Source organism: Neospora caninum, chromosome Ib, assembly GCF_000208865.1.
Source record: "Neospora caninum Liverpool complete genome, chromosome Ib".
Classification (NCBI taxonomy): domain Eukaryota; phylum Apicomplexa; class Conoidasida; order Eucoccidiorida; family Sarcocystidae; genus Neospora; species Neospora caninum.
Window position 1 is genome coordinate 826,934 of NC_018386.1, and position 27,557 is coordinate 854,490.

The following is a 27,557-nucleotide window of genomic DNA, read 5'->3' on the forward strand; positions in this document are numbered from 1 at the left end:
CTGCGCGCCCTGGTTCGGCTGGGAGAGGCGCACGGGCGAAAACTCGAAGGCAGTCTCGGGGAAGAAGGTGCGTCCCACAAACTGGCGAAAGTCTGTACGTTTCTCTCAGTGGATCAAAAAGAGGGCACGCGACACTTTGGGGGGGGGGGGGGAGAGAGGCCCAGCTACAAGGTTCTGAGTCGACAGCCCGGTGAAGCCTCGAAAAAAGCAATTGGCGGAACGACAGCTAGCTTGTTCTTCCATTGCGTGTTTTCGTTTTTCGAGAGGCCTTGTGTGCTCCTACGGCCGCGAATGTTGTTACATTCCAACCGCACGCGCCTGCGATAATCACACGAATGAACAGGTTCGCCCCTCTTCCCGGCCTTTTCCGCGCGTCCCTGTTTTCTCCAATGTCGTTTTTGTTGTCGCTTCTTCCGCTTCCCGCCAACCGTCCCGCCAACGTCTCTCTCCACTCTGTGTCGCCCTTTCCTCCTTCGCGTCTCGCGTCCCCCCAGCTCCTTACCTAACTGGGAGGTTTTGCAGCGCCACATCGTGGATGATCTGGTCGTACGCCCTCTGGAGAAAGGTACTGTAAATGGCACAGAAAGGCTTGAGGCCTTCAGCGGCCATTCCGGCGGCAAAGGTGACTGCATGCTGCTCGGCGATTCCGACATCGAACATTCGTTCTGGGAACCGAGAGCCCAGCACATGCAACCCCGTTCCTCCAGGCATCGCCGCTGTGATGCCTACGACGTTTCGATCGTCCTCGGCAATGCGCAGCAGTGCGCGGGCTGCTATGGAAGTCAAGAACGGATTCTTTTTGGGTGGCGAGTCCAGTTTTTTCTGCGTCGATGGGGCTTCACAAGGGCTGCTGGTTCGCTTCGCGTGGGAAGCTGGCGCTGGAGACGCGACAGAAGCTGACGGCGCCGAAGACGAAGCTGCCCCAGGAGACGAATCGGAGGAGGCCAAAGAAACAGAAGACGCCTGCGTTTCAGCGCCCTCGCGTTTGACCCCGGGTCTGTCCAGGTGGTCCGAGAAACCAGCAGAGACCCCGTGGAGACGATCCGCCGCCGCCAAAGCAGGAGGATAGCCGTGGCCTTTCTCGGTCTTCACGTGCAAGATAGTCGGCCCTTTCAGGCCGGCTTGCTGCGCGGGAGAGAGGGGAGAGATCGACAGCCAGGACGTAACGGAAAGCGCACAAGAGGAGGTTACCTAAACTCCGTGAAAGAGGAAGAACACGCACCAACCAGGAACGACGAGCGAAACGCACGCTCTATGTATTTCCACTACATCACGATACGAATGCGCACAAACAAGAGGCAGTATCATTTCTGCGAAAGGAGCCGCACAGAGGAAGCACACGGCTGCTCATCACTTTATCATGACGTCTGCGTCCTTGGGCAAAAAAGCAGGCCAGATGCGTCTCCAACCTTGTCGTAGTCGGGGCGTCAACAGGCGTCCCAAAGAGGAGGCCCCACAGCCAGCTCGTATGCATGTGTAGAGAATTATCTCGGAGCCGCTCGGTTTTGGAATCGGTTTGGCCTTGCGTGGAAGCACGCAAGACCAAACCGAGTTCAGTCTGGGGATACACTGTATTTTACCGGGAAGGGCGGTTGTAGCAAAGTATGAGGCGAGAAAAAAGTAACTCAGCTAAACACTACTAGAAGGCGTGCCATGATTTTCCGTGTCACGCGCTGTCCTTACTTTTATTGCGGAGAGAACCGCGACGAGGTTCTCTACGTCGTGACCATCCACAGGCCCGAGATAGTCGAACCCCAAGGCCTCGAAGAAGGATGCTTCGACGTGCGCCTTGGGCTGGTCACTTTCCTGTTCGTCTTCGTCTAGGTCTCGTGCCATATCACTCTCGCGGAGTGGTTTTCCCTCTCTTTCTCTCGTGTTCCCGCGCTCGCCGCCTGTTCTTCGCGTCCCCTCGACTGCGCTTCCTTCTTCCTCTTGTTGGCAGCAATACGGCGCCTTTCTGGGATCGAACAGCTGGAGCAGAGACGAGAGCCTCCGCACGTTAGAGGAGAGAAAATTCATGTGCGGGCGCGTCCGGGAAAAGCTCTTCAGAGACAAGAAGTCTCGCAATTGCAGCAGCTGTTGCGTGTGGCGCGAGACAGCGCCCGCAGGTGCGGTTCCACCTGGAAACAGGGAGGCCAGAGGCCGCACAAGAAGAGCCAAACAAGCAAAGGTGAGTGCACGAGGAAGGAAATCACCACAATAGAACGCCTAACGGACACAGGGAAGACACAGCAGAAAAAAACTGGAAGGTGCACAACAGCCAGACAGGCAGACGCGCGAAAACGTCTGGTTCGATACGAAAAAAGACGAAAAGTGTAGAGAAAACAAAGGTGAGCCAACATTGGCGTCATCAAACGGCGAGGGCCGCGAAACTGGAGCGTTCACAGCGAAGCAGCCACAAACAGCAGGCAAGCATGTTTTCGTTGCCTCAGACAGACTCGATCTTCTCCGCTCCACACCCAGCGACGCCTACACGCAAAATGCGTTTTGCCCCGCTCACCTGCTGACGCCACCCCGGTCGGGAGCGAAACTTGCTGGTTATCATTGAGGACAACCAGAACTTTCGATTTCAAATATCCGCATGCATTTAGAGCCTCGTACGCCATGCCCCCCGTCAAGCCTCCATCTCCTGAGGCGTGAGAGCATCACACAGAACTGAGGCTTTGAGTCCAAAGATCAACTGAGGTCAGCCGCGCTGAAGAGCCAGTTTCAGGCATTCCCGTAGACTACCTAGTGTGTTTCGTCGGGCCCTGTGCCTGAACGACCGATCTGAGGCCCCAGATAGTTCACCGGTGCTGCGGTCCTCCGGCATGGCGAAACACGAAAAAGGCTGAGACAGGACATCATCCATGAAACCCGGGACCTCCCGCTTGCCAGCCCGAGATAGAAAACGCAATCCGTGCAGTTCCGAGTGCGAGAAAGCGGAGACAACTCTTCACACTGGGCGTCTTGTGCGCGCGCGCGTCTCCGAAAGCCTATGTGCACGGACACACCAAAGCGGAATGGGGAGACCGATAGGCGACGAGAAATTTGCAGACCCGAGACGAAAACGGAACCTGCCTCACCAATCACAGCGACGTGGAGGGGCATACCGCCCCTCTTAAACTGGCCGAGAAGTTCACGCGCGACGGCCATGCCCTGGACGCCGCTGATGGACGTGGACGAATGTCCTGCGAGCAAATGTTCAGCGCCAGAGCAGAAAGCAAACAAGGCAGCGGTTAAACGAAAGACGAGTCGAGTATTATCCATGCATACCAGGCGTAAAAAGCGCTCAACCAGGTCCTACACAGGTGCCCACTTCCTTTTCCAGCACCACTGCGTGCTCGTGTACGGCACACTGGTGAAACTGTGAAACCCAGGAGCTGTCTGGAAAAACCCCTCAAGGTCGGACACGGCGCGCCGCGCATCGATACACCTCGGCTCATCAGCTGACCGTAGCTAGTTTCCACAGCAAGATAGTCGACAGCTACGTTGGGGAGAAAAAGTGGAGAGACTCCGAGGCTGCAGAGAACTGCCGCAGTGTGTAGCGACACGGGAGGAAAGCGACGTGTCGCTGCTTCAACGCATTTGTCGAGAGCGGTTGACGCATCTCTCACCTGCGCCAAAAGGATCATAGATGGACTCTGCTCTCTTGCAGAAGCCCGAGAGGCCTCCGAATTGCCTCAGCGTCCCCAGAAGATGGCGGCGTCCGGTGAGAATCTGCGACGCGCGACCGCGAACAGAGAGACGAAACGCGTTAACTCGAAAGAAGAGTTGCCCCAGCAAGAGGTCTCTCTGCCCCGTCATCTAGCCGCGTGCCTTTCCCTTTGTTGCCTCGCCTCATTTTTTGGTTCGCGCCTGCCGCTTCGAGAGCACATACTCGGCACATGCATGCTTCCCTGCAGCGTCCACAGCCGCGTCCCGCGCGCTAGCTCCACGGCGTCGGTGTTTCCCTTGGCGCTGAGTTCTCTCGATTCTTGCGCCTTCTTCCTACCTTGTGAGGGTAGGCCTGATGGGACACGTCGTACACGAGACGGTCGGAGGGGACGTCGAGGACGCGCAGTAAAGCCACAATCACCTCCACCATTCCGAGAGAAGACGCGAGGTGTCCACCGAGTTGCGAAACCACCCGCAAAATCTCTTGTCGGATTTCCCTGGGGACAAAGGGGAACACAAAAGGGAGATATTGACGCGTTCGTCCGAGCATGCACGGAGACCCGTTGACTGCAACCGTGTCCCTCTCGCTTTTGCGGTGCGGCGGGAGAATCGCGCCGTCCTGTTATCTTTGGCTGACACGACGAAGCTGCCCGAATTTTTGCACGGGTGTTCACCTCTAAGAAAGGGACACGGATCCGTTTTTCGCAGCTTCCGGTTGTGTTCTCCCAAGAAGGCGGGTCTTTGCTCGCGCCGGCACCGGGTGCCGTCTGCGCTCCCTGCCTGCGTATTTCTCGAACCCCACCGACCTAAAATCGTGATGTTTTTGTCGTCTACATAAATCTAGGAATCCCGGTCAAGTTCCTAAACATCACGGTTCTCTGGCGCTCTATTGAAAGCGAAGAGGGGCTGTGTCCCTGCTTCGGCGGCCTGACGCGGTTGAGCCCAGTCACTGAGGCAGCTTCTCGTGAGGTGCGAATGGACAACTACATGCGCAGTTTCGAAACTCCTGCCGATTTACGGAGAAGGAGAACGAGAACCTCGCTCACTCAGCCTTTGGCGAGCGGTGGTGCAGGCAACGTACTCGCAGAGACGCGGGAGCAGATGACGGGGAAGTCGCTTCAAATCGACCGGCAGGTTTACGGAGGAAAGGAGGCCCTGGCCGGCGAATCCCTTCCTGTGCTCGCTCTCGTGGGCTCTGTCGCCGCCACTCCGTAGGTGGGGTGTCCCGCGCCGAGGTAGCAGCGGAGGGACAGATCGTCGCTCGAAGAAGACCGAAGACGAGTCGGCGGCCGACGAGAGGAACGGAGACGACAAAGAGGCAGGCGAAGCCCCTTCCGAACGCGACTGGTGGGAAAGACCCGCCGAGGACCGGTCTAGGTTGTTTCGTGCCGCTGACGACAGGTCTTCTGCTTCTCTCTTATCGGGCGCTGAGGCAGCCGCGAGTGGGGCGGCATCGGAGGTTTCGCTCTGTTCCTCTTCGTCCCGTTTGCGCGCGGGTTCTCGGTCGCGCAGAAAGGCCGGCGGGGGAAGAGGCAAGGGAAGCGAGGGAGAGCGATTCGGCAAAAGAAAAGGTGCTACGAGACAAGCTGAAGACGAGAAGGAGGACTCGCAGGGAGAGATGAGGGGAAAGGGGAAGCGCGGAGCGACAGGGAGGCGAAGCCGCAACAGCGGCACCGAGGCGGGAGCGGCCGGCACGAGAAAGAAGCCGCGGGTCGCGGACGGAGACTCGGCGTGAGGCGAAGCACACGGAGACGCGCAGTGTGAGACGGGGGACTCGAGACACGAAGGCGGCGTGAAAGAAGGATGAAAGGCGAAGGCGGCGCGAGAACGACAGCCGTCTCGAGAGACCGCGGAAGAGAGTATAAACGGAACTCTGCCTCGGGAACCCAGATCTCGGAGGTCACCCCACCTGGTATCAGGAACTGCCTGACGAGACAGAAGAAAAGATAACGGAAGATCGAACAGACGCGGCGAAGGAAGTGCACGTGGGTGTAGCCCTATACATCGGAAACGCGCAGCGCAAGGATCTTTGTTCTTGGAAGCGAACGAACACCGCGCCTGTCCCACGTCCTGCATGTCTTCTGTAACCGTCCGATTCGCTCTCGGAAGCCTCTGCAAGGAATACACAGAGGAAGAAGGGCTGAAGCTATCGCTGTCGCGCGGTTGCCGTAGGCGATTCCGTAGACGCGATGCCACATCCCCGGGCCAAGAAACAAGAGTGTACGCGCTGGGAGCCTTGGGGCTTCCCGGCGCAGCTGCGACGGTCTGCAGCTGGAGAGACGGCGAGGGAAGGACGGAAGGCGACGTCGCTGCTGGAGTTAACGCGAGGCAGGGGACTGACAAGAGGAGAAGAGGCAGACAGAGGAAGGACGTGAGAAGGATGGCGGGGGAGAAGCGAGGGGAGGAAAGGCGTGGCACATGTGAAGAGAAGAAGAACGGGGAAGGCAGAGGAGACGAGACACCAGGAAATGTCCTAAAGAGACAAGGAAGCTTCCCAGGGAAGGGTGCGGGCGCAGAGCTGCTGTGTAATCGAGGAGGGGAAGAGGAAGCAGCGAGAGAAGGAACAGCGCAGGCCGAACGAAACCGGGCCGAGCGAGAAGCGGGCGGCCCCGCCGCCGCTCTCCCCGTACGCGGAGGCCTCTGAGCACAAGTGGCGTGTGACTTGCGCGGCAAGGCAGACGAAGGTGAAGACGAACTAACTGCATTCGGAAGAGAGCGAGGAGAGAGGAACGACGTGGAGTCATCGAAGGAAGCCGAGGGAGCCTGTCTGGTCGCCGCTGCAGACGGCGATCCGGCTGGTCTTCTCCACGTTTCCTCCGTAGCGACGCGAGGCTTGAAAATGCTCTCGTGCTCCCTTCCTGGGACCCTCGAGTGGTCCCACGTCTTCTCTCTCTCGCATTTCTTCCTTTTCCTTCTGTGTCTCTTGGTTCGCACTGACCAGCCACACGGTGTATGTCCTGTGGCGGCAGCCCCAGACGACCGTCTTGTCCCTGTTCCGTTTCTTCCTCTCCCATTTTCGCTTCTGCCCCGACGCCTTCTGAGGTGCTTCCTGCCGGCGGCTTCTTGGTGTCCTACTCTGGCGAGACAAGAAAACCAGAGCGGAACGGGGAAACGAGTCGAGCGGACTTTGACCCTTCTCGTCGCGCGTGCCCTGGGCGGGAACCGCCGACTTTTCCGTCTCCCCCTTCGCCGCTGTTTGAGAGCGGAAATGTCAGACATCTTGGAGAGTTGCTTGGTCGCCTGGCAAATTCGATCCGCCCCCTCTCGGTGTTTCCTTCCTATTCTCTCCGCGTGCGAGCCTTTTCTGCCCGGAGAGCGGAACGCCTTTTTTTGTGGTCTAGAACAGACGCGACACGCAGTGAGCGCAGCAGCGCAACGAAATCGCCCTAAGAGCAGACTCAAGTGAAACCAGCTTTTTCCCAGATGGAAAGGCAGAACCGCGCAACCGGGAAGCTGGGGGCGTGCCGCGAACGAGGGACGGAACGGGAGAGACTTTTTGCGAAGCAGGCGCCGCCAGCAATACTGCGACGGGCGACAAATCGAAGGAGCGAAGGGAAATGGAGCGAGAACGTATACAACGAGTCTCAAGAAAAGTGGGCTGAAAGTGCTGGACTGGGTCGTCGGAGATGAAGATCCAATGAACGAGCGAAAACCGTTTTCGCCGCTCAGCAGACTGCATTCAAGTGTACCGACACACCGCCAAAAGCAGGACAGACCGCGTCGGAAAAGGGTGACTCACAGGAACGGTCAAAACGAGAGGGAATGAGAGAGAGAGAGGACCAGGAGGTGAGACAACCTGGCGGAAAGGCGGTGAGGGGTCTGTGGTGTCTCGCCTGTCTCCCACTTCATCTCTGGTGGGCGTTCGGGTATATCGCTCTCTTGTGTGTCGGAGTCCGAAGCAGAAGAGAGGAGAACGAAACAAAAAGCGTCAGAGCTGCCTCGTTTCTCCTTCTTGTGCCTCCTGGATTTCCTCGTATTCTCTTCCGTTCTGTGTCATTCCCGCGCTTTAGAACCTTGGACGGGTTTGCGTGTCGTAAGTCGCGGAGATACGACGCTCCACCGCCCTCTCTTCTATTTTTCCGTCATTGGGGGCAGACCGGACGAAGGAAGAGCACAGAGGTAGGTTCTGAGCGCCGTAGAGAGACGAAAAGAAAAGCTCAAAACGCAGTCACTAGACTTGTCAACATCCTCGGGCCCCGCAATTGTAGAATGGGCTGGGGCGAAACCTGTCGCCTTTTCCTCTCGTCGGGCCTTGCTTCGACAGTTCTGCCAGAATCTCTTTGCGGTCTCATCTCTGTTCGAACCCGTTGAGAACGCGAGAAGCGGAATTTCAGATGCAGAGTGTCGGTCGAACATCCCCTGAATGGCGGGGCTGCGCGCTGAAGACAAACGAGCTGTGCATGTCACGGTCGTCCGTGAGGGAAAATTGCAAGTACAGAGGGGAGAAATATCCTTTGGAATGGACGGAAAACACGAAAAAAAAGTGCGGAAGTTCTCCTCCTCGGCGCTGCTTCATTTCGGAGGGCAAAAGTATGGGGTACAACAAACTCGGACCACTGCCGGGTGAAGACAAGAGAGGGACCAGAGGTGGGTGTGCACCAGCTGTTCTCTGTGACGGTCCCTCGTTCCTTGTCTTCCGTTCGGAATTGTTTTTTCGAGCCTCGGGAAAGAGACAGAAAGTGCTACGTTGTGGCGAGAAAAGGGACCAGCAAAGAAACGAAACACGCCGGCATTTCCAAGTCTCAGTCGCGGCACAGCACGGCTGGTCTCCTGCGGCGTGGGGTTCAATTCGCCAGGGCCGTCAGCGGCTCTCGTTTGAGGGGCGCATACTGGCGGGAAGGCGGGAGCTCCAGGCAACGGGAAACGCGGTGTACACAGAAACCTGCCGACTTACTGAGCGAAATACGGATGGAACGAGACTAAGCGAGACAGGGCGTCAGATGCGAGCGACTGACAGATGTCAACGAAACAAGGGGGAAAGGCATACCTGCTCGACAAGGCATCAGCCACAGAAAACACCGGCTGTCGGGGACCTCAACCCACGAGGGCTCCTCGTGTTCACTCCCGCGCGTCCGTTGAAGAAGCCTTCTAGGTACATGGCTCGTAGCAGCACGCGCGAGAAACAGTTGAGAGAGAGAGTACGAGAGCTCTTGCGAGACGTCATGCTTTCCTTCGTCGGCTTTTACCCGCTTCCCCCAGCGCTGAAAATAACGGAGGTCGTCTACTCGGAGGCTACCAGTCACTCGCCCGTTCGGGTTGTGCAACGATGCTTTCTTTGGGCGGACCCGAAGAGGCGCTCCCGGAACCTCCGCCTCGACTTCTACCGTTTCCCATTCATTTATTTCCTCGTGAGCCGCCTAAGAGGTGTTTCGACACCGTTCTCACGCGGGTCACCGCCGCTTCGCCAGTTCCCCCGACAGTAGTGCACACTTCGCTCCTGCCAAAGTGATGTGTCGGCCTGTTTTGTAGACAACCTGTATTCGGTGCTTTGGTTAGGGTACTTATCACCTACTGTACTTCTCAAGGGACTATACGAATCTTGAACATCCTCTCAAGGCAGGAGAAAATAAAGAACAGGCAACAATTGCAAGGTTGTACAGGGACTGGTGTGAGTCCTGCTGTCTGTCACGTGCCTCTCTGCGGTAGAGAGGCAAAATGGGACGTCGGGTGTTCTCCCTTCCAGAGGACAGACACTACAACGGCCACACGCTCCAGGGGTCTCCAGAAGAAAGAACAGGTGTGTGATAAACAACGGTTGATCATTTTTGTTTGTATCGTGCTCGGCGGGGCTCACAGCGGCCTGCCGCCAAAAACCCCTCACCGGAGGGGGATCGCGTTGATCATCATTGTGACAAAAAGGAATGAACCAAATATACTTGGATAACAAGGCGAAAACCGCCGGGTCATTTCAGCCCCCCCACACATACACGATTCAAAAGCATTATTTTACAGCGAATGCAGCCGCGAGCTGTCTAGGTGAATGTTGATCAGCGCGCCTGATCACGTATGAAACAAACATGAATAATGCAGACAAAGGGTCTATTTGCCATATCGATACAAAAGAAACAACTCATCAGGATGCTCGGTCCAGACATTTGGCAAGAAACAGGAACCGTCCACTTAATTTACTTCGTCCGGGAGACACACTTTCACCGACGCTGATCGGTAGTGGGCAGCCATATGCTGTGCGCCTTCGCAGAGTCAGCATGAATGCAGTGAGCGGGATTTGTCCGTACTGTCGGTTAGGCGTGCCTCGCCTTCTATCGGCTAGAAAGGCGCGGTGCTGTCCGACAGAGGCGTGTTGTCTACTGAGTCCCATCTTCGTCGTCCTCTCTCTTCCTCTTCGTAACTGAAGAGCTAGGACTCTTCGTAGCAGCTGCAGCTGAAGTGCTAGGACTCTCCATAGCAACTGCAGCTGAAGTGCTGGGACTCTCCTCAGAAGCTCTTTCTAAAGGGTTTTTCCCCTTTTCCCGCGCCTCCTCCATGCTTAAGACTATGGGACGGACCTTATCGAGTTTCTGTATCATGATTTTCTGTAACAGAGCTGCTCTAAGGTTTCCGTGTTGCGCCAACTTTCTGGGCGAAGACCTTTCAACCTTCTTTTGCACTAAATCCAGTATGCCCCTTAGTGGTAAATTGTCATCCTCCACGAAAAGAGGGGCGCGGCTTACGAGCTGCTTTTTTTTTAAACGGCGAAGACGCGCCAGGCCCTGCGCACCATCTGGAACCGGCTGTCGAGGGTGCGGCGCGGCGGGGCGTGTCCCACTGACGGAAGGGGTAGCCTTCTTCGTTTGTTTCGTTCCTTCCTCGGAAGGTTTACCAGTGCTACCAGATGCCCCTTCGGAACCTGTACTTTCGGCGGGTTGGGAGGACCGCGCGCGTCGATTCCGTTCTCTTATTGCAGCGAGTATAAGTTGTGCAGTCCATTTCCCGGCCTGATCATGTGCCAGGAGCCTCCGCAGCGAGTGACTCGTTCGTGAGTGAAGGATTTCCAGTTTCTTTTTCGCCACCAACTGCAGAAGTTGTAGTGGGTCCCACCGGGCGTCTACTATGCGGAGGGGGGCGGTTCTCGCCAGCTTGTTGGGAGCCCCTCCAGACCTGCTGGGACCGGCTACGGCAAACCCTCCGCTCAGTGACGTCCCTGGAAACTCTCGCGATGTTCGTTCGAGCGGATCGTCTTCCCTCGCGCTGTGTGTAGATTCATTTCTTTGACCGGGCCGTCCCCCTGCACATGCAGGCCCGCGCACCTGACCACCACTTCCCACTCCCTTCGGATCTGGAATCTCTGACCGAGTTCCCCTGAGCCCTGCGATTCGGCCGGGGTCGCCAGGGTGTTTCAGAATTGTATCGCGGAAGCGCTCTGACGCCATAGCACCACTCCGTGGTACACTGGTAACAAACCGAAGGGCTGCAAAAGTCGTCGATGCAGTTGTAAGGAAATTCTGTGCCGAACGGCCACTGGAGCTTGAGGCGGGATTTAACTTGTCCGTTTTTCGCTCGCACTCTCTTGGAGGCTCGTCAGCAAGGCGCCGACCGACTAATCCGCCGGGGAAGCTGGCCAAACGATATCTCGTTAGGCGAGGAACCTTGTCCCCGTCGTTCCATTCTACACCAGCCACGAATCGGCCAACTCCAGTGACATTCTGTAGAACCAAAACGAGAGCTCCGACTTCGAAGAGTCTACAGACAAGCCTTACCCGCGATTGACTCCGATACATAACGCCGTTTGGCACCGCATCTACGACGATTCCTGCCGCTGGCTCCGCAATTGCATACTCACTGGAAACATCTGCACAGCGTCGCTGTAGCTCAGCAGGCATCAGATTATCGCTTTGAACCTCTGGCGGCTTCGCAGCTCGGAAGCCACTAACAACAGACATATTGGTGGTAGCGGGACATGGAAACACAACAGACATAGTGGTGGTAGCGGGACATGGAAACGAAGGCAGGCAGACTAAACGCCTTCGAAACTTTGGCCGAGACACTGTGAGATCCAAGCTTGTTGGAAAGCTGCCAGCCCGCCCCCTGGGATACCGCAGACAAAACGTTTGAATATTTCCGCTCACACAAGTAAACAACGATCAGTGAACCTGCCGGGAGACGAACGAACTTCCATAACGCGAGTAGCTCGGTTACTCCAAATGTACCGTGGGGCTGCTTCACGGCGTTACCTTGGGAAAAAATCGTCAAATCTCGTGTACAACCGGCCGGCCGCACGAGGATACGAGCGGAAGCCCTACTTAATGGATACAACAGCGAACCACTCTAGTGCGAACCGGAAAACGACGGGAAAACGTTACTCAATGCCCGGGCAAAGCGGAAGTCGGGAGACAACAAAAAATTCTGTAGATGTGGCCACCTCTACGAGGCCATGTGGTGCCTTTGGAGAAACAACCTTCTGTAGGCGTCGCAAATGAAGACGCCACAAAGTGTGGGGACTTGAGTGAGAGCTCTTGTATGCAGAATGAGACCCAAACCGCCAGCACGGACTTGTCCCAACCAGCCGAGGAACCGTGAAAAAAAATGGCTTGGCCCATGAGGGCGGGGAATCCGGGTGCTTGTAAAAGGCGTCATGTGGCACTGAACAACAGGAACCATACATTCGATGTCAGAACGCGGCAATGCACCAGCAAATATATGGTTCTCTTTCTGCAGACCCGTACCAGCAGCGTTACTGACAATAACGGAATGAGCGTTCGCTAGTCCTCTCGAATGGTGGGCCATTCGTTGAAGCCTCATACTGAATGTGTTCGTTTGGACTGAGGCGTGCGTGTCTGCAAAACATCTGTTGATGACGAATGACGACTGTATCTGGGGTATCGGGAGAGGCCTGTTCCGCCGTAGAGGCTCACGTCCCACCACTACTGACCCAGCGTTGCCGGACCGCCGTGTGGTTTGAAGGGTGGTCTTTTTTCCTCATATGTTGACGACGGAGGCTAAATGTCTGTCGCATTATTAACTGAATTAATCTTCTTACATGCGGCTTCCGGGTTGACGGAACTTTCACACCGAGGTAACTCCACACCAGTCAACCGGTTCGTAACATCACTACAGAGTATGACTCCGGTTACTCGATACAGACAACCAAGTTCTTTATGATTGCTGTACACCACCACCCAGTTGGACTGCGTAAGACAGCTAAATGTGTTGGATTTCAATATCCTACCGGTCTTTTGCTACAATACGTAAATAATTCAGAGGGTTTTTCTCTGTTGACAGGCTGAATGAACGACGAACGACGTTCAATTCGGAAGTGAGCCGCCTGGCCTGTCGATTGAAAAGTAACATACCGATGCTGTCCCGTGTTTGCCTCTGTAGGTATCAGCTGGGAGGAGGGTTCCCGGTATGTCACGTAGCAAAAAGGAAATATCGGGTCCAGCCTGTTACACGGACGGGGTATGCAATTGTCTCTTTAGCCTTTGGCGTGTGATCACCGCGAGTCAGGTCATTTGTAAAAACAACCTTCAGTCACAATTCTCCCCCATCACAGGTCGACAAGAGCAAACCAGCAAGTGCGTGGCAGGTGTGTACCCGCGGAACTTCGCCAGTGGTGTAGCATCCGGCCTACTCGCCACGCTTGTACCACCGTTATGCCACCATTCACATAAGCCCCCATCTGAAAAAGACCACGTGACCCGACAGCCTTGACATCAGCCCCGTCCTTAATGATGAGCTCGATAACGACGTGGAAATGAAGAACAACTACACATCCACATGCATTCAGTCCCGCACAGAACCAGGGCTTTGGCACGGTTCTTCACACCATCTTGGATAGGCACGCATGTAGGATACACTGGGAATGAAACAGCTACCTGCAGAGTATGACTACACGTGCGTGTGTATGTCAGTGTTCCTTGTGTGTGAGGTATGGAGAGGCCTCAGATCTATACGGTGAACCCTGTATACACATTTGTTCGTTGTGTGATTTGATGTGTACCGAAAAACATACTGTTTTTGTCTCTTGGTTCTGGAGCGCCACCCGCATTGGGTAGTTAACGAACACGCCCCGTAGTGCCGGTGCCCTCTTTCGAACCTGTCTTATGAGAGCGTGCGCTGCTGCAAACGAACATGTATACCCATTCGTTGTCGGTATGAGTAACTGATGCTTCTAAAGCTAGTCTCTCTGTATATGAAAAGAAACAGCTATTAAATATACAGGGGAAACTGGAACTGTGGGCAGAAATAGAGGACTTGCGGGCACAACCAGCACGAGGCGGGCAGATTCATCGATATACCGGTTTAGGTGCAGCCAGGTAAGTCGATGCATCGCGACAACCTCATATGCAAATAGACCCGCACGCAGGTACAAATGTGCAGTCTGCTTTTACGGCTGTTGTGACAGGCAGCAACTTATCAAGTGCAATTTGAAAACTTTACATCGCAATACTCGCATATGTCGATGTGTTAACCCTAAATAACTCGGCCTATCAGTTGACGCAGTCATTCCCTCTTTCTCGATATTCTGCTGTCTCCTCCCGCATACAACGGTGGTCACGCGATACGCTGAGTTTTCTGCGCAGAATACAAGCCCACTCAATTGTGTTTCAAAGCCCTAAACCCTAAACAGCCAGTCTATCTTGTTGGGCGGGATGAGCAGCCGCACTTCCTCCACCAGCTGCCGAGCCTCCCTTATGTTTGCCTCCGCCGAAAAAGACTTCTCTTCTCCACCTTTCGCCTCTCTCCATAGATTAAATTCAAGTGAACCACTTTCGGGGTTCTTGCCAGTGGTACTTTGATTGAAAGAGTGGCCCCATTCGTGCTTTTCACTCGGATTATAGCCGTTCCCGTGCAAGATGCCTCTTTCTTCTTTTTCCTCTTGATATGCCGCAGCGTGTTCGGAGGAGGAACTGTCTCCTGCGTTCCCCTTCTCGTTCTCACATTTCACCGTTGTGTCTTCAAGAAGGCGGCCAGTTTTGTTCGCATCCTTCACGCTCGGATTGAAGAAGCAGTGCGGATTGCTTGAAGTTTCCACCTTGTCAGGTTTCCGTGGAATAACGCCCAGTGACGCAACGGGCGCATCTTCGTTTCCTTCACGCTTACCCCGAAAAACGTTAGTGCTGCGTTTCCGGTCTGTCTTGTTCGCCTCTAGAGATTGTGATGTGCCGTGCACGAACCGGAAATGGTGCCGCTCGCCAGCCCCTTCGCTTGAATAAACGACGTGCTTGCGCCCAACGCCCTGCCCTACCGCACATCTGGAATTCGTCGCGTCATCATCAAGGAGCTTAACAATGTGGTCCGCGTCTTCCGTTGCTTCTTCGAGGAGTCTTGCTTGCTCACTCCGCTTCAAGCCCCGGATCATCCTACCAGAGGTGATACAGACACGGAAGTACTGAGCGACCCAGACGTCCACCGGGGATGACACAATGGGGAAAGGCACACTCCCGGTGGGTGCACGGAAGAGAAAAAGAGCGAACCATTCCACTGCGTCCCAACACGAGCAGCCACAATACATCAGAGAGTCAGATAACCGCGGGAGGCACCCTTTCGCTTGCAGACGGTGAATAAAAGGGGTGTTGGGTTCGGGGTCTTATGTGTTGTCTGTGTGCACCTCTATTCAACCCCCGAGGAGACGGTACCGCGACGAGCAAATGTGTCAGAACTGAATGTGTATACATATGGATACGTAAAGCTTCGTGTGTGAGTGCGCGCATAACTCTGCGTGTCTAGACAAATAACACAGCGTGGCATGCAAATGCCCCTGGTTACAGCGAAGAATACACAGTGAAGCCTTCAAAAAGACAGGAAAACTGGTGTTCATTGTCGATTTACCAGAGATCGCTTTGTCCGTGTTGCTGTTGGCCAAAGAGCGTGCCTCCACCTCGCAATTGAGCATCTGTCTCGGCAAGTTGAAACCCATCCGTCGTCGCTGCTATGGCCGCGAATCTGTGCATAGCCTTCTCGTCGAGATTCTGTAAGTGTGCGAGAAGATACCCAACGCAACTCGTCTTGTTCTCCTGTTTCCGTCAGGTACCTTGTCTCACCGTTGGCGGGAAAGGTGGATAAGCCTAGAAAAAGGCCTCTCTTTGCCTGCCTATATCACACCGCCACATCTCGTGAGAAGACGAACCGGTAGAAAGTGACAGTGTTCAGACTTGCGCGCGTCGTACCTTGTTTAAAGGATCAAGGATAATGAAGCAGAAAGACGGGTGCCGTGCGTCTCGTCCAACTCGCCCGCGGAGTTGATGGAGCTGAGTCAATCCAAACCTACGAATAAAAGGAAAAAACGATCCTCGCTGCACATACACCATGAACCAGCATGCTGCAACAGGAGCCTCGGAGACGCAGGGAAGTCGGCCAAAAACAAACCATCTGCCGTTTCGTGGGCCTTGGAGACGCGGAAAAAGCTGCAGACAAGTCACCAAACGATGAACGCTGCGAGTAGGCTCTCTCTTTCGAATTTTGAAGTGTTCGGAAGCAGCCGTCTTCGTATCCGCGGTGGGGAAGAGGCTCGAAGAAGACAGCGGCGTCCACCCTTCTCTTGGGGGTGGTGTACTTCCTCCTCCTTGCAGCTGCTTGTCCCGGTTCCTATCCCTGTTTTTTCCGATGTTCGCTGTCTCACCTCTCGGCGCTGTCAATGACTATGACGGAAGCGTTAGGAATATCAATTCCGACCTCGACAACAGTCGTAGCGACTAGAAGATCCACAGTACCTCCTCGTAGCTCGGAAAGAACCTCCTCTTTTTCTTCGGCCCTCATCCTCCCGTGGAGAAGACGGATCCTGAAACGTGTCGACGGCCCAGATTCACGTACATACACAGGTGACTGACAATCGCCCAGAGAAAAGCAGGCATTGGGCCTCGCGTTTGCATTTGCTTCAGGGGACCCAAGAAGAGGGCGTTGACAGTCGAGACGACGAAGGTCTCTAGATACCACACACATTCAGGTGCATGCGCACTGAGTTGTTCACATGGCTCTTGTCGTCCGAAAAGGACTTCTCACCGAGACTCAGGCAACCACTGTAGGGGCATATGTTTTCACACTGAAGTCGACAAGTGCACCGTAAGTCAAACATGCACACACAAGGCGTCTCTGCGCATTCCCTGAGCGCCACAGCGGGGACTGAAACCCTGGCAGACAACAGGAGTCCAAATGTGCATGCAACTCTGGCAAGGTGTCGCAGGTGGGACAGGACAGTTTGAAAAGGAAGGGGTGTATCGATTGAAATCCATCTGAGAATGCCGTTCGTAGCCGCGTCCAGGAACTCACCGTATTTCTGGAAGCAGTTTCCGAAGCTCCTCGAACCTCTGCACAGCCGCGCTTTCCTTGCAGCTACCTTGCCCCTGCACCAACTCGGGTTTGTTACCCGTCTCGCCGTCGCTTTGGTCTTTCCTATCCCCTCTCTCTACCCCTCCCCCGTCCCTGCCGGCCTCTTCCTCGTCTCTCGTGTTCCTTCGCGCCTCATTCTCCGCTGTCTGCCCGTCTCCTGTCTCCTGGGAGCCGAGACTTCGCCTCTTCCGGCCTCTTCCAGCTTTCTCCCTTCGCCTCTCCCCGTCGACCAGGGGGCAGATCCAAAAGACTTGGCGCGTCTTGGAAATTTCGTCCTGTATGATTTTCATCATCTCTCCCACTTCCCCCTCGCTCCTCTTGTCGATCAGGTATGTCGCGACCGCGCGCCGCAGCGGCTCCGCGCCACTGCGTTTCGCTCTCCCGCGGTCTCCCACTTGTCGGCACGGCGTTCCTGGACGTGGCGCACAGACACAACCGAGCTGCGATTTCGGGACGTGCATCTGTTTCGCAGGGCTTTCTGCGCATCCGCATTCCAAAGACCGACAGGAGGCAGAATGAAGCGCCGGGGTTTGGCTGCGGCTCGGCGGGGTTCTCCGCGAAATGGCCCACACCGGCGTGTCCAGCACACAGTCATTGTCGTTTCGCGGAGGGTTCCGACAAACAACCCGGCCGATGTGTCTACGCCGTCCCTTGACGCGCCGCTGACTCAGCCGTTGAGGTCCTTACACCGTCTGGAGGAAAACGGTCACCACACCCTTCTGAGGTCTAGCTAAGATCTTTATGTTCTTAACGCCGGCTTTGTACGGAGGATATGGTAGTGCGTTTACCCGCCTGGCTTCTCGACTCCTTTCCTTATTCTCCCAACACGAGGGGAAAGGAGGTGTTTCCCCTTCCAGAAAATCAGGATCCTCGCTTCTCTGGCCTTACCTCTCCGTTGCAGTGACGCTGTCCCAGACCGCCTCGCGTCTCTCTGCTCTGCTGGCTACACCGACTCAGCGCGTCGCTGTGTTCCGCTCACCTCTGAAAGCTGCATGGGCCGTGTCGCCTTCCAGTTTCCCTTCGCCTGCTCGCTTCTCCGGACCTGGCGAATACCGGATTTCCGCGGCGAGAAGTTTGGACAGCTTGAGGTCTCCGTATCTCAGAAGGACTTGGGTGCGTGGGATCGGAGTCGCCGTCATGAGAAGAACGTCGGCCATGCGTCCCCCTTCTTCGGCTCCTGGAACGTCGGAGCCTTCGTGTTCCAGCCGTCTTTTCCCATCCTTCTCGAAATCGTGCGTTTCTTCTCCCTCCGCTGCTTCCTGTCCTTCACCACCGCTCCACGTGGCGTCTGCCGTTCTCTGGTCTCGTTCTACTTCTGCGATCGCGTGTGCTTGTTCTTCTGTCGAAGACGCGTTCTCCCACTCCTGCGGCGCTTCACGGTGCCCACCATTTCTTGGTTCGCCGTCTGCCGCAGCCGAAGGTTTCCACTTCCTCTGTTCTTCTCCGGCTTCCCTGGCGGCAGCAGCAGCCTCTGTTCTCTCGAGCTCGAGACACTCCAAGTTTCCCCCGCCACCGGCGGCCCCGCGTCTGCGTCGCTTCAAGAGGAGCTTCCACCTCTGATTGACGCCGAACTTGTGCTGTTCGTCGATGACAACGAGGCCGAGGCTACGGACCGAACCAGCGAGAACGCAGCGCACGAAAACACACGTGAAAGGCGGTTCGAGAAGAACGGCGCGATAGGGGACGACGCCTGGTGAAAGTGGAGGAATCGGCGTGGTAAGAAACGGGGCTTTTCTCTCTTCCAAGCAAGCATCGGAAAAGGACTGGAAGAACGACACAAGCATCTGGAGACAACGCGCGGGCGCGGCAGCGACGGAAGAAGACGCGGGAGCAAGACGCCACGCCAGGGGCGAGGGCGACCCACAGAGGAGCAGAGAGAGCACGGGAAACCGTGAGAAAAGGGAGAGCGGGGAGTGGACCGGACGCTTGGAGGCGGGAAGCGAGAGAAGAAAACGACGAAAGGACAGATGTCGCCGACAGAGCCACGCGAAGGACGCAGGGAGGACGAGAACGCGTGGAAGCAAAAACAGAGTGTGCCGAAGAAAAAACACAGAAAATGCACCTACCGGGGAAACAAAACATAATCCTGAAGAAGGGCGTGCGTGCCCACAGTGATCTCTGCGTTTCCCGTCTGGTGAGAGAAAAACAGCGGCACGGACCAACAGCTCCACGTGGACGCGGACGACGCCGCACTGACCCTCGGTCTCCAACAGGTGCGAGGCATCTATCCTGCGTCTGCCTGTGGCCAAGCGTCTGCAGTGTTTCTTCTTTAGAAAACGCGAGGAGAGAGGCCGTTCGGCAGCGAACCGGCTGGCGAGCTCTTGCCAGGCTCCAGTTTCCTCACGGCCCTCCTCGTCCCCGGGTGAAGTATGTCGCGCAACCAGTTGGGACCATCTCCAGTCTCGGTCCTCTCCCTGCTCTTCCTTTACCGGAGTTTCTCGCGAGTTCGGATGCCAGCACTTACGTTGATGAGGCGAATCGTGGCATCCTTGTCGGGGGCGTCGCTGACCAGCAGGTGCACGTGAAAGCCGAGGGGGCCAAGAAATTTCTGGAGGCTGGGAGGAGCGCGAGCGCACGAACGACCGAAGTCACGGTGGAGGCGGAGGAAAACCCGAGAGAAGGCAAGAGAGAAAAACGGCCCGATACTCGACACACGAACGCCTGGCGCGCGGGGAACCGGCGGGGCCGAGAGGAGACCGCGACGCGTAGGAAACCAAAAAGAGAGCAAGGAAGTGGCAAGCGAGAGAAAAAAGTCGGGGAGCGGGAGGGAGCAACAGGAAAGGAAACACAAGGCGAAAACACGAAGCCGGGTGTCCCTTTACGGCTTTCTGAGTCGAACCAGAGGGCTACCCTTCCGCGGCAGACACGTCCGGCGCGCCTCCGAGACGACAAAATATCCACTTTTTACGCTTTCGTTCGGACACGCATAGCATCGGGCCCTACTTGATCTGGTGCTGGCGCGCCAGGGCAGCCGTCGGGGCCAGGAGAGCCGCTTGGTGCCCCGCGCTCGCCGAGAGGAGAAGCGCCACTGCAGCCACAGCCGTCTTGCCGCTCCCCACATCTCCTGACAGGGAGAACGCGAGAAACGAAGAGGGACATCTGAGGCAAAACGTCTGCCACGACCTTTCTGGCGGGGCGTGTAGCCTTCGAACGTGACAAACGGGAGAGTAAAGGCGGGGAGCAAAGGAGACGGAGAGTGTGCCTGCTTCGCCGGGAAATGATCTCTGTTGGGGCTGTGTCTCTCACTGGCTCTGTCGAGAGGAGTGTTCGAGCGTCCACTCCCCCGGAACATGTCGATGGCCCCGAAATGGATTTCTCGCTGCCACTGAGGACGCAACCGGTCGTGCAGCCCCCTTGTTTCGCATTGCTTTGTTCCTCTCACCTTGGAGAAGACGCCGCATGGGTCGGGGACTCTCCATATCAGCCCGGATCTCCTCAATGGCCTGGGAAGGAACCAGAGACAGCCGAGCACACGAAAAGCCACGTGTTCCCTCGGGCGGACCTTTCCTCGGCAAAGTATGCGTCTTATATACGAGTTATTCTGGGGCGGAAACGACATGCGACACTGCGGCGAGGACCTGCGTGTGTTTCCAACTGCGTTCCTCGGCCCTCTGCCTTTCCCCCGTGCTCTTCTAGCCTCCTCAATTCGCACACGCGAGGCCAAAAAAAAGAGACAGCTTCAAGGGATTCGCTGTCCACCCGCATTCTGCACGCGCTGCTGGTCTCTGCTCTTCCAGTGGCCAGAAGAATCGCGGCACGAAGAAGGCGAAGCGTCGAAGCCGCCCCTCTCAGCTCTCCCCCTCGTCAGTTTCTTTTTCAGCTTCGCCCCCTTCCCCGTGCGCGAATTCTTGCATACGACAAACAACCGAGGAAAACTTCTGGTTCAGACCTTGACTGTCTCTTTGTTCCCTCCACGCGTCATTTGCGCAGTTCGCAGCTTGCTCTTTCTCTCCTCCTCGATCGCGTGACAACTGAATCTCGACGCGCTTCCCGGCTGGCAAGTGCACTTTCGTCTACCACGGGGGCGTCAGGGTTTGTCTCCGTATACGAAGCATAGGCAGCAGTGCCATCCAAAGCCGATTGCTTGGTACGACCAAACTCGCCACAGACAGAACGACCTAGTCGACGAACTCATGTATTCACGTCTCCAAAACCTTTAAATAGAAGTGCCCATGAATCCGGCTTTCTTCCGTGCCGCCCAAACGCCCACCGCACCTGCAACTGCGAAGGCGTGAGCGGAAACTCGAGAGAGGCGTAAAAGGCTCGAAGGATTTCTTCGCCCGCTCGACTGGCATAGCCGCGGAACTGCGATTCGACCTGCGGCGAGAAGTCGGAAACACGGAGAAAACGAAGAAGCCAAACATCCAGCGGGGTGGCGAGACACCAGAAGCAGGAGACAAGCAGCGACCGGAGAAGCTGCGAATCCGACCTCGCAGATTGCACGCACTTCACTCGAATCTCTCAAACATGACAAGAGTGCGGAGACAAGGAGACGAGCGCAGGTGAGGCTCACGTAGAACAAGAACGGCACAGACAGAGACCGAGAAGAACCAACCGACGGTTCCAGTCCGAAGATTACCTCGCGCGTGCGCAGCTTCTTTGCCAGCTGGAGCCAGAGCATTGTGGAGTAGAAGAAGTCCCGTTTCGCCTTTCGAATGTCTGCCGGCGTCTGCGGGTAGTGAAGCGCTCGCAGTGTCGCGTCCAGCCCTGCGTGCATTGACAGCAAACTGAATTGTTTTGGCAGCGCCTCTGGAGTGTCTCGACTCGGTCGACGGGAGAAACTGAGATGCAAGTGTATACAGCTCCTACCCACTTTTCTTACACAAGGCTGAAAACTGCGAGCTAGCGGCAGAGAAAAAAAGACAAAAAGAGGGTGGCCGGGTGCAAACGCCCTGCCTGGAGAGTCAGGGGGAGAGACGGATAAAAGTCGCAAAATTCCAGAACCCAGGTAGCAGCCGAGACGAGACCGGGAGCGCTCGAGAGAAGACCGCGAGCAATGGTTTCCAGAGACAAGAAGGGCGGACAAGGGCAAGAATACACAGAGGCAAAAGACTACGGAACGCGAGAAAGAGGAAACCATAGGCGACACGAAGTGCCTTCCTCGTATGTAGAATCTCTATCGTTCATTATGGCGCACAGCTAGCCGGTTAACACGGACATCTTCTTTTTCCATTTCTCAACCCTGATACATCCACGAAAAGCCCTGTAAGGTAAGCCGACGTTGTCCTTCTGTCCTCGGCTTCCTAGCCCTGCCGCAGGCGTGAAACGAGTTGGCTGTTCACTTGTCGGCACTCAGCGCTCGCGTTTTTCCCTCGAACTGATCGGTGGAGGACCAAGCAGCTTGCCTTCTCTAGTCTCTCTTCTTCCCTCGCTTCTTTGCGGACTAGCGAACCCCGCACCCCGCACGCCTCTGGTTTCTTACTCTCAATTCCACGCTTTCTCCTCAGAAATTCCGGCACGACTTCGGCGAAGCTGTTCTCGCGGAGAAGCGTTTCGATGCCCGCCCGAAGAACCTTGGCTGGGACGCCAGAAATCGAAGGATAGATGGGCATAAGTTTGTGGAGGTGGTACGTGTCGGGATTTGTCTGCGTTTTCATCTCCGGTCCCGCTGAACGTACCCTCCTGTCATCGCAGCCCGCTCCTGGGTTCCACACACATCCCTTATCGTCTGCCGAGTTTCCCCGTTCCTCTATCGACTCCTCCGTCGGTAGGAAGCGAACCCCCGTAGGTGCGCCAGGTGTCCCTTGAGGCGCAGAACCAGTCGGGAGGGAGAACGCTTGGTCTTCCGTTGCGCCCCAAACACAGGTGGGATGCGGCGGCGAGTCCTCCCGAGGTAAGGACAGAGTAGAGGACGAAGGCGAGGCAGAAGAGAAAGAGGAAACGGGGGAAGAGTGATCGACAGACGGCTGACCGCGCGAGGCGCTCGCGCTCCGCATGTTGAACGGAGAGGCAGACTCCGCGCCTCGTTCGTTCGTGAGACGTTCATCTCTTTTGCATGCGTCTTCGTCGCCAGAATGCCGAATCGCGTTCTGCTCCGCTCCGGCGAGTCCTGGGGCGCCGAGAAAAGCCGGCAAGCCCTCTTTGGCTGCGGCGGCGAGAAACGCCTCTTCTGATGGAGCAAGGAAGTGAACTCGCGGGTTCTGCATCTTCATCCGCCCCGTCTTTGCCCGAACAGCCTGAGAAACGCACAAGAGAAAGGGAACATCAGCGAAAGGGAAAGCGCCAAGGACCCAAGGAGCAAACAGCCACGCGCAGCCGGGAAGGGAAGCAAAAAAGTGGAGGCGAGGAACCGCCCGTTTCGGCACAGCTGCGGACAGGCAAGGCGGTGACCGAACAGATCGCCGAAAATGACGGCGCGTTACACCAAAGACATGGAAGGGTCCAACGGACTCCTTCCCTCGATGAATTCTCGATACAGGCGTATGCGGTTACAGGCAAGGGACGAATGTTTGCAAATATGTATAAAAGTATGTATGTATGTATGTATGTATGTATGTATGTATGTATGTATGTATGTATATGTATATGACACACGTACTAATGGCGTCGAGAAGAAGAGCAACGACTGAAACGTAGACAGAAAAGACGGGAGCAAATGGAAGCAACGTATGTCCACATCGGTGTCAACTCTTCGTCTGTCGCAGAAGCGAGACGCTCCTACGTGGTAGAAAGGAAGGCATGCACAAGGAGAAACGGGAGCGCCAATCAGCCATGAAAAGGTAAAGCGTGGGGTCTGGATCTCCGAATTTGTTTCTCTTTCTGGGCTCCCTCACCTTTCCTACAAGGCATACAACGTGCCGCCTTTTCAGCTTAACGAGTTGAAGAAATTTGTCGAACCAGGTGACATGGATTAGACCTTCCTGGTCTTCTCGTCTCCTCTCCCCTGTGGGGCGTTGTTCCTGCTGCTCGCCTTTGGTTTTTTTCCTCCTCTTGGTCTTGGCCGCTTCGGCGTCTCCTGTTCCTCTTGAGAGAAAGGCGCGCGCCGAGCGTTGTGCTTCTTGCGTTTTGTCTTCTGGTTCGTGTCCTGGCCCTTCGTGGCCGCTTTCCTTCATGTTTTCTTCGTTCTGGATGCTCAAGAAGGGGGTGAAGAAAACGTCGCGGACGACTGCAGTGGAGATCATCAGCGGCTTCCCTCGCCTAACGCTTCGCAGTTTGCAGTGGCCGATCTAGAAAGAAACACAAAGCCGAGAAAAAAAAGCAATGGCACAAGAGATGCTCCTACCCTCCCCACAAATGGAAGCCGGCGCAGCGGCGAGCTTGTGAAAGCAGAGATTCCAGTCCTCAGATGCCATTCGTCGCGTCCACGCATACGTGGATATATCGACTCCCTCAGAGCTCAGCACGCGCAAGAGGCCCTCAAGCATGGCTTCCAAACAGGTTTCCCGCCTTGACACGAGTCTGCCCTAAGCAGCGACGGTTTTTGACGGCCGGTTCCGGTTAAGCCTCCAGAGACCTCAGAGCTCCATTGCCAAGTCAATGTTCGCATGGCCAAGTCGAAACGTGAGACGCGCAGAACCTTGGGAGACACGTTTTTAGGCCTGTCTTCCCCTTGACTTTACTTTTCAGTGTTTTCAAAAGCTACAACTGGCGTCAATCACAACTCTGATACACCCCTCAAACAGTTCCGCGTTGTTTATCTCCGACTTCATTATTCTACTTCATCAATCTAAAGAAACCCGCTGCGTGTGCAGCCTCGCCCTGTCGCATCAATCGTGAGCCGTCTGCCACCTTTTTTCTCCCTTTCCAGTCACCTTCCTCTCTCTCCGTCGCTCCGCGCGTCTCGCCTTGCTTTCCCCGGTTTCCCTTTTCCCCCCTTCGCTCTGTTTCTTCCGATTCTCAGTTCCCTTCCTCCCTTTTCTCACTAGTGCTCTCTCTCTCTCCCTCCTCCTCCTCCACTGGATCATGCCTGTTCCACGTCCCGCGCGCTTCTCCGTCCGTCCCTGGCTTCTATGTTCTCTCGCCCTCCTTCTTCCCGTCTCCTTTTCGGCTGTGTCTTCCACTTACTTTTTCGATGCATCCTACGAAGGCTACGTCCCTTGCAGCGAAGTCTGCTTCGTCGCGTGCCTGCTCGGCCGCCGCTCCCTTTTGTCTCCTTTTTCTGCCACGTCCCAGCGGACTGGAGCCTCCTGCTTCGGCATCCTCCTGGAGCGCGAGATACCTGGAGAGCGATTTTTCCAGTTGCTGCCGCAGTTCTCTCTGCTGTTCCTCCAGCAAGCTTGTCGGCGTGTTTTGCTCTTTTTCGTTCTCTGTGAGGTTCTCAGCGGGTTTGTCTCTCGTCGCTCGCCAGCCCGCGTCGCGGCATCCCGGTTCCCCCCCGTCTTCCTGTCTCCTCTGCTCTCCAGGAAACGAAGACGGCGGTGTACTTACAGCTGGCTCCTGAGGTTCCAACACAGCACCCTCGCCTTCACGATGACACCGCGAAGGAGACAGCGGCGGTCGAAACGGCTCTGGAATAAGTCCTTGTTTCAGAGACGCATCATCACCTTCGTCCACCGCCGTTCTGGGGAAGTCTCGGACGGAAGGGCCGAGAGCCGGGAGTGCCTCGACGCCAGGTGTCTCATCAAAGCGGTCTCCTGAAGGCAGTGTCCAAAGGGAACTGTTGTCATCCGACGCCTCGGCTTGGCCGTCGCGTGCTGTGATTGCATCGGAGCGACGGCACGGGTCCTGTGAAGCGTGGAGCGAAAACCTCACCGGTTTCCCCTGTCTCGTTGTCTGTGCCGAGTTGTCCCCGTGACCAGTGCTGCCATCCAGCTCTTCGTCGCGCTCCTTCCTGCGAACTGCTGGGGGAGTTCCAGCCTCACGGTTCTCGTGAGAAAAGTTAAGAGAGCCACGAGGAACGGCGGTACGCGTTTGAAGCTGAGCGTACTGAAGAGGCAAGAAGAGGAGAAGGTCGAAGCAAGAGCGTAGGTTCGCCAATTCCTCCAACGCCTTCGAACGGACTTGCGAGATTCCCCTGAGGCTAGACAGAGATCGAGAAGCTAACGACGACAGACGGGTTTGGTGCTGTGAAGGCAGGGGCGAAGGCGCCGAGAAACCCGACGGCGCGGCCAAAGATTCTGCCCAGTTCCCCGCGTTCTCTAGCCAGTGTTTGCCTCTTTTCCTCGGCGGCACACCGCACCCTCGCCTCCAATCCAACGGAGGCAGGCCTGCTTTACGAGCCGTCCCGAGTTCTCCGCCTCGCCTGGCCTCGAAGTCTTCTGGCCCAGTCAGTGCCGCCGAAGGTACAGCACACTCAAGTTCGCGCGCTGCTCCTTGCTGCGCAGAGGGGCGTGGAAATGAGGGAGAATCAGAAGAACTGGGGAAAGAAGAGAGAGAAGACGAAGGAGAGACGGAAGCGAGACGTGCAGAAGCTGAAGAGCGGGCAGAGCCGGAGCTCAGCGTCTCGGCAACACCAGACGGGCCAAAAGGAGACGAAATGGATCCCTGGGATAAGGGAACGGAGTTCCCTTCGCAGTGACAGAACGCTGCTTTGGGAGCTTCCTCTACTGCTCGAGAGAGAGCAACGCCGGAGGACGCCGAAAGAAGCGGACAGAGAGCGTGGACGGGAGGCAGAGAAGGACGGAGCGTAGAACCCGGGCGACTCCTGAGTCTGTTCGGGAAGAAGATTGGGGGAGACAGAGAACGAGAACTGCTCAGGGGTGAAGGCTCAATTGAATGGAGGACCCCCGCAACACAGAAGGCACGCGTGCGTGAGTGTCGCGTTGGCCCCGCAGGGGCTACAGTCACACCGCTCGAAAACGAGGAAGAGGGGGGAGAAAAGGAAGAACGATTCGGGTGTCGAGGCCTGGAAGAAAGTAAAACCGACATCCACGATACGAAAGGAAGGCAGGGAAAGCTGGTAGGAGTCGCTACCCACCCTACAGCCGAAGAAGACCCTCGTCGCTCCCGTCCAGCGTCGATCTTTGGCGTCGGTAAGTCTGGACACGGAGGCCGCCGTCGAAAGAGAAAAGGCAGGTTGGATCCAGGCGGCTTTCTTCTTCCTTCAGAAGATGAGTGAGGTAGGGAGTGGAGCCGTGCATTTCGCTCGAAAGATGCGGTGGAGCTTGACAACGCCGGCGAACCGGATCGAGACGCGACAGCGTGGCTGCGAGGCCAGAAGACAGAGAGAAGAAGCGAGTCAGCCTGCAGGGGCGGAACCAGAGAGAGGAAGACAACGGCTGCGAGAAGGAAACCCTGACTGAAAGAACGACCTGTCGAACGCCAAAGAGAGGTATCAGAGAGAAAAAAATTGACAGCCATCTGGGCAGAAACATGTTTTGTCGACAGACACCCCGCTCGAGGCGTGTGATTCGCTGGCGGCAGCGGTACGCGATGTCAACAGAAGCCGGAGCAAACAGCAGAAACGGAGGACAACCTGTCTTTGAAGAAGGAACAAATTACAGGGAAAATACAGATGCAACCATAAATAAACGGATGCGTCGTCCGGTCTCCGGTGTGTCAGGCTTGGTGGACGCCAGGAGACACCAGAGACGCACGGACGGTGTTCGCCAGAAACCCCACTCTCGGTCGGCACGTGTCTTCCCTGAAAAATTCAAAAGTGAACCTACTTACAAGCAGATGTTCAGTGACGTTTCACTAGAGTGAAATCAAAGAAACGGGGATGTGGGGATGTGGAACGGGCTTCTGACTTCTGGAAGTTGATGTACCTTTGACAA

At 56.1% G+C, this 27,557-nt stretch overlaps 3 protein-coding genes across 3 annotated transcripts in view; all 3 read right to left on the bottom strand.

Annotated features, from left to right (window-relative positions):
• Window positions 1–6,650, bottom strand: part of NCLIV_003330 (hypothetical protein) — a gene marked incomplete at both ends in the record, with an annotated part of 9,717 nt that extends 3,067 nt beyond the window's left edge. The window contains 8 exons of the mRNA XM_003879834.1: window positions 503–1,125; window positions 1,684–2,120; window positions 2,501–2,629; window positions 3,066–3,170; window positions 3,597–3,699; window positions 3,974–4,133; window positions 4,718–5,222; window positions 6,575–6,650. Coding sequence (XP_003879883.1) covers window positions 503–1,125; window positions 1,684–2,120; window positions 2,501–2,629; window positions 3,066–3,170; window positions 3,597–3,699; window positions 3,974–4,133; window positions 4,718–5,222; window positions 6,575–6,650 — 2,138 coding nt within the window. The remainder of the gene's footprint in view (window positions 1–502; window positions 1,126–1,683; window positions 2,121–2,500; window positions 2,630–3,065; window positions 3,171–3,596; window positions 3,700–3,973; window positions 4,134–4,717; window positions 5,223–6,574) is intronic.
• Window positions 6,651–9,941: 3,291 nt separating this feature from the next.
• Window positions 9,942–11,354, bottom strand: NCLIV_003340 (conserved hypothetical protein; the record flags this gene model as incomplete). Its single annotated transcript, XM_003879835.1, has 1 exon — window positions 9,942–11,354. One exon carries the CDS (start codon window positions 11,352–11,354, stop codon window positions 9,942–9,944), a length of 1,413 nt encoding a protein of 470 aa, XP_003879884.1.
• Window positions 11,355–14,188: 2,834 nt separating this feature from the next.
• On the bottom strand, window positions 14,189–26,921 carry NCLIV_003350 (putative ATP-dependent DNA helicase; the record flags this gene model as incomplete). The annotated part of the gene is made up of 16 exons (XM_003879836.1): window positions 14,189–14,936; window positions 15,406–15,545; window positions 15,744–15,840; window positions 16,196–16,354; window positions 16,843–17,314; window positions 17,882–18,507; window positions 18,969–19,033; window positions 19,367–19,457; window positions 19,846–19,966; window positions 20,285–20,345; window positions 21,118–21,219; window positions 21,482–21,609; window positions 22,325–23,078; window positions 23,676–24,068; window positions 24,907–26,197; window positions 26,764–26,921. The coding sequence occupies 16 exons, from the start codon at window positions 26,919–26,921 to the stop codon at window positions 14,189–14,191; spliced, it is 5,406 nt and encodes a 1,801-aa protein (XP_003879885.1).
• Between the last annotated feature and the right edge of the window lie 636 nt (window positions 26,922–27,557).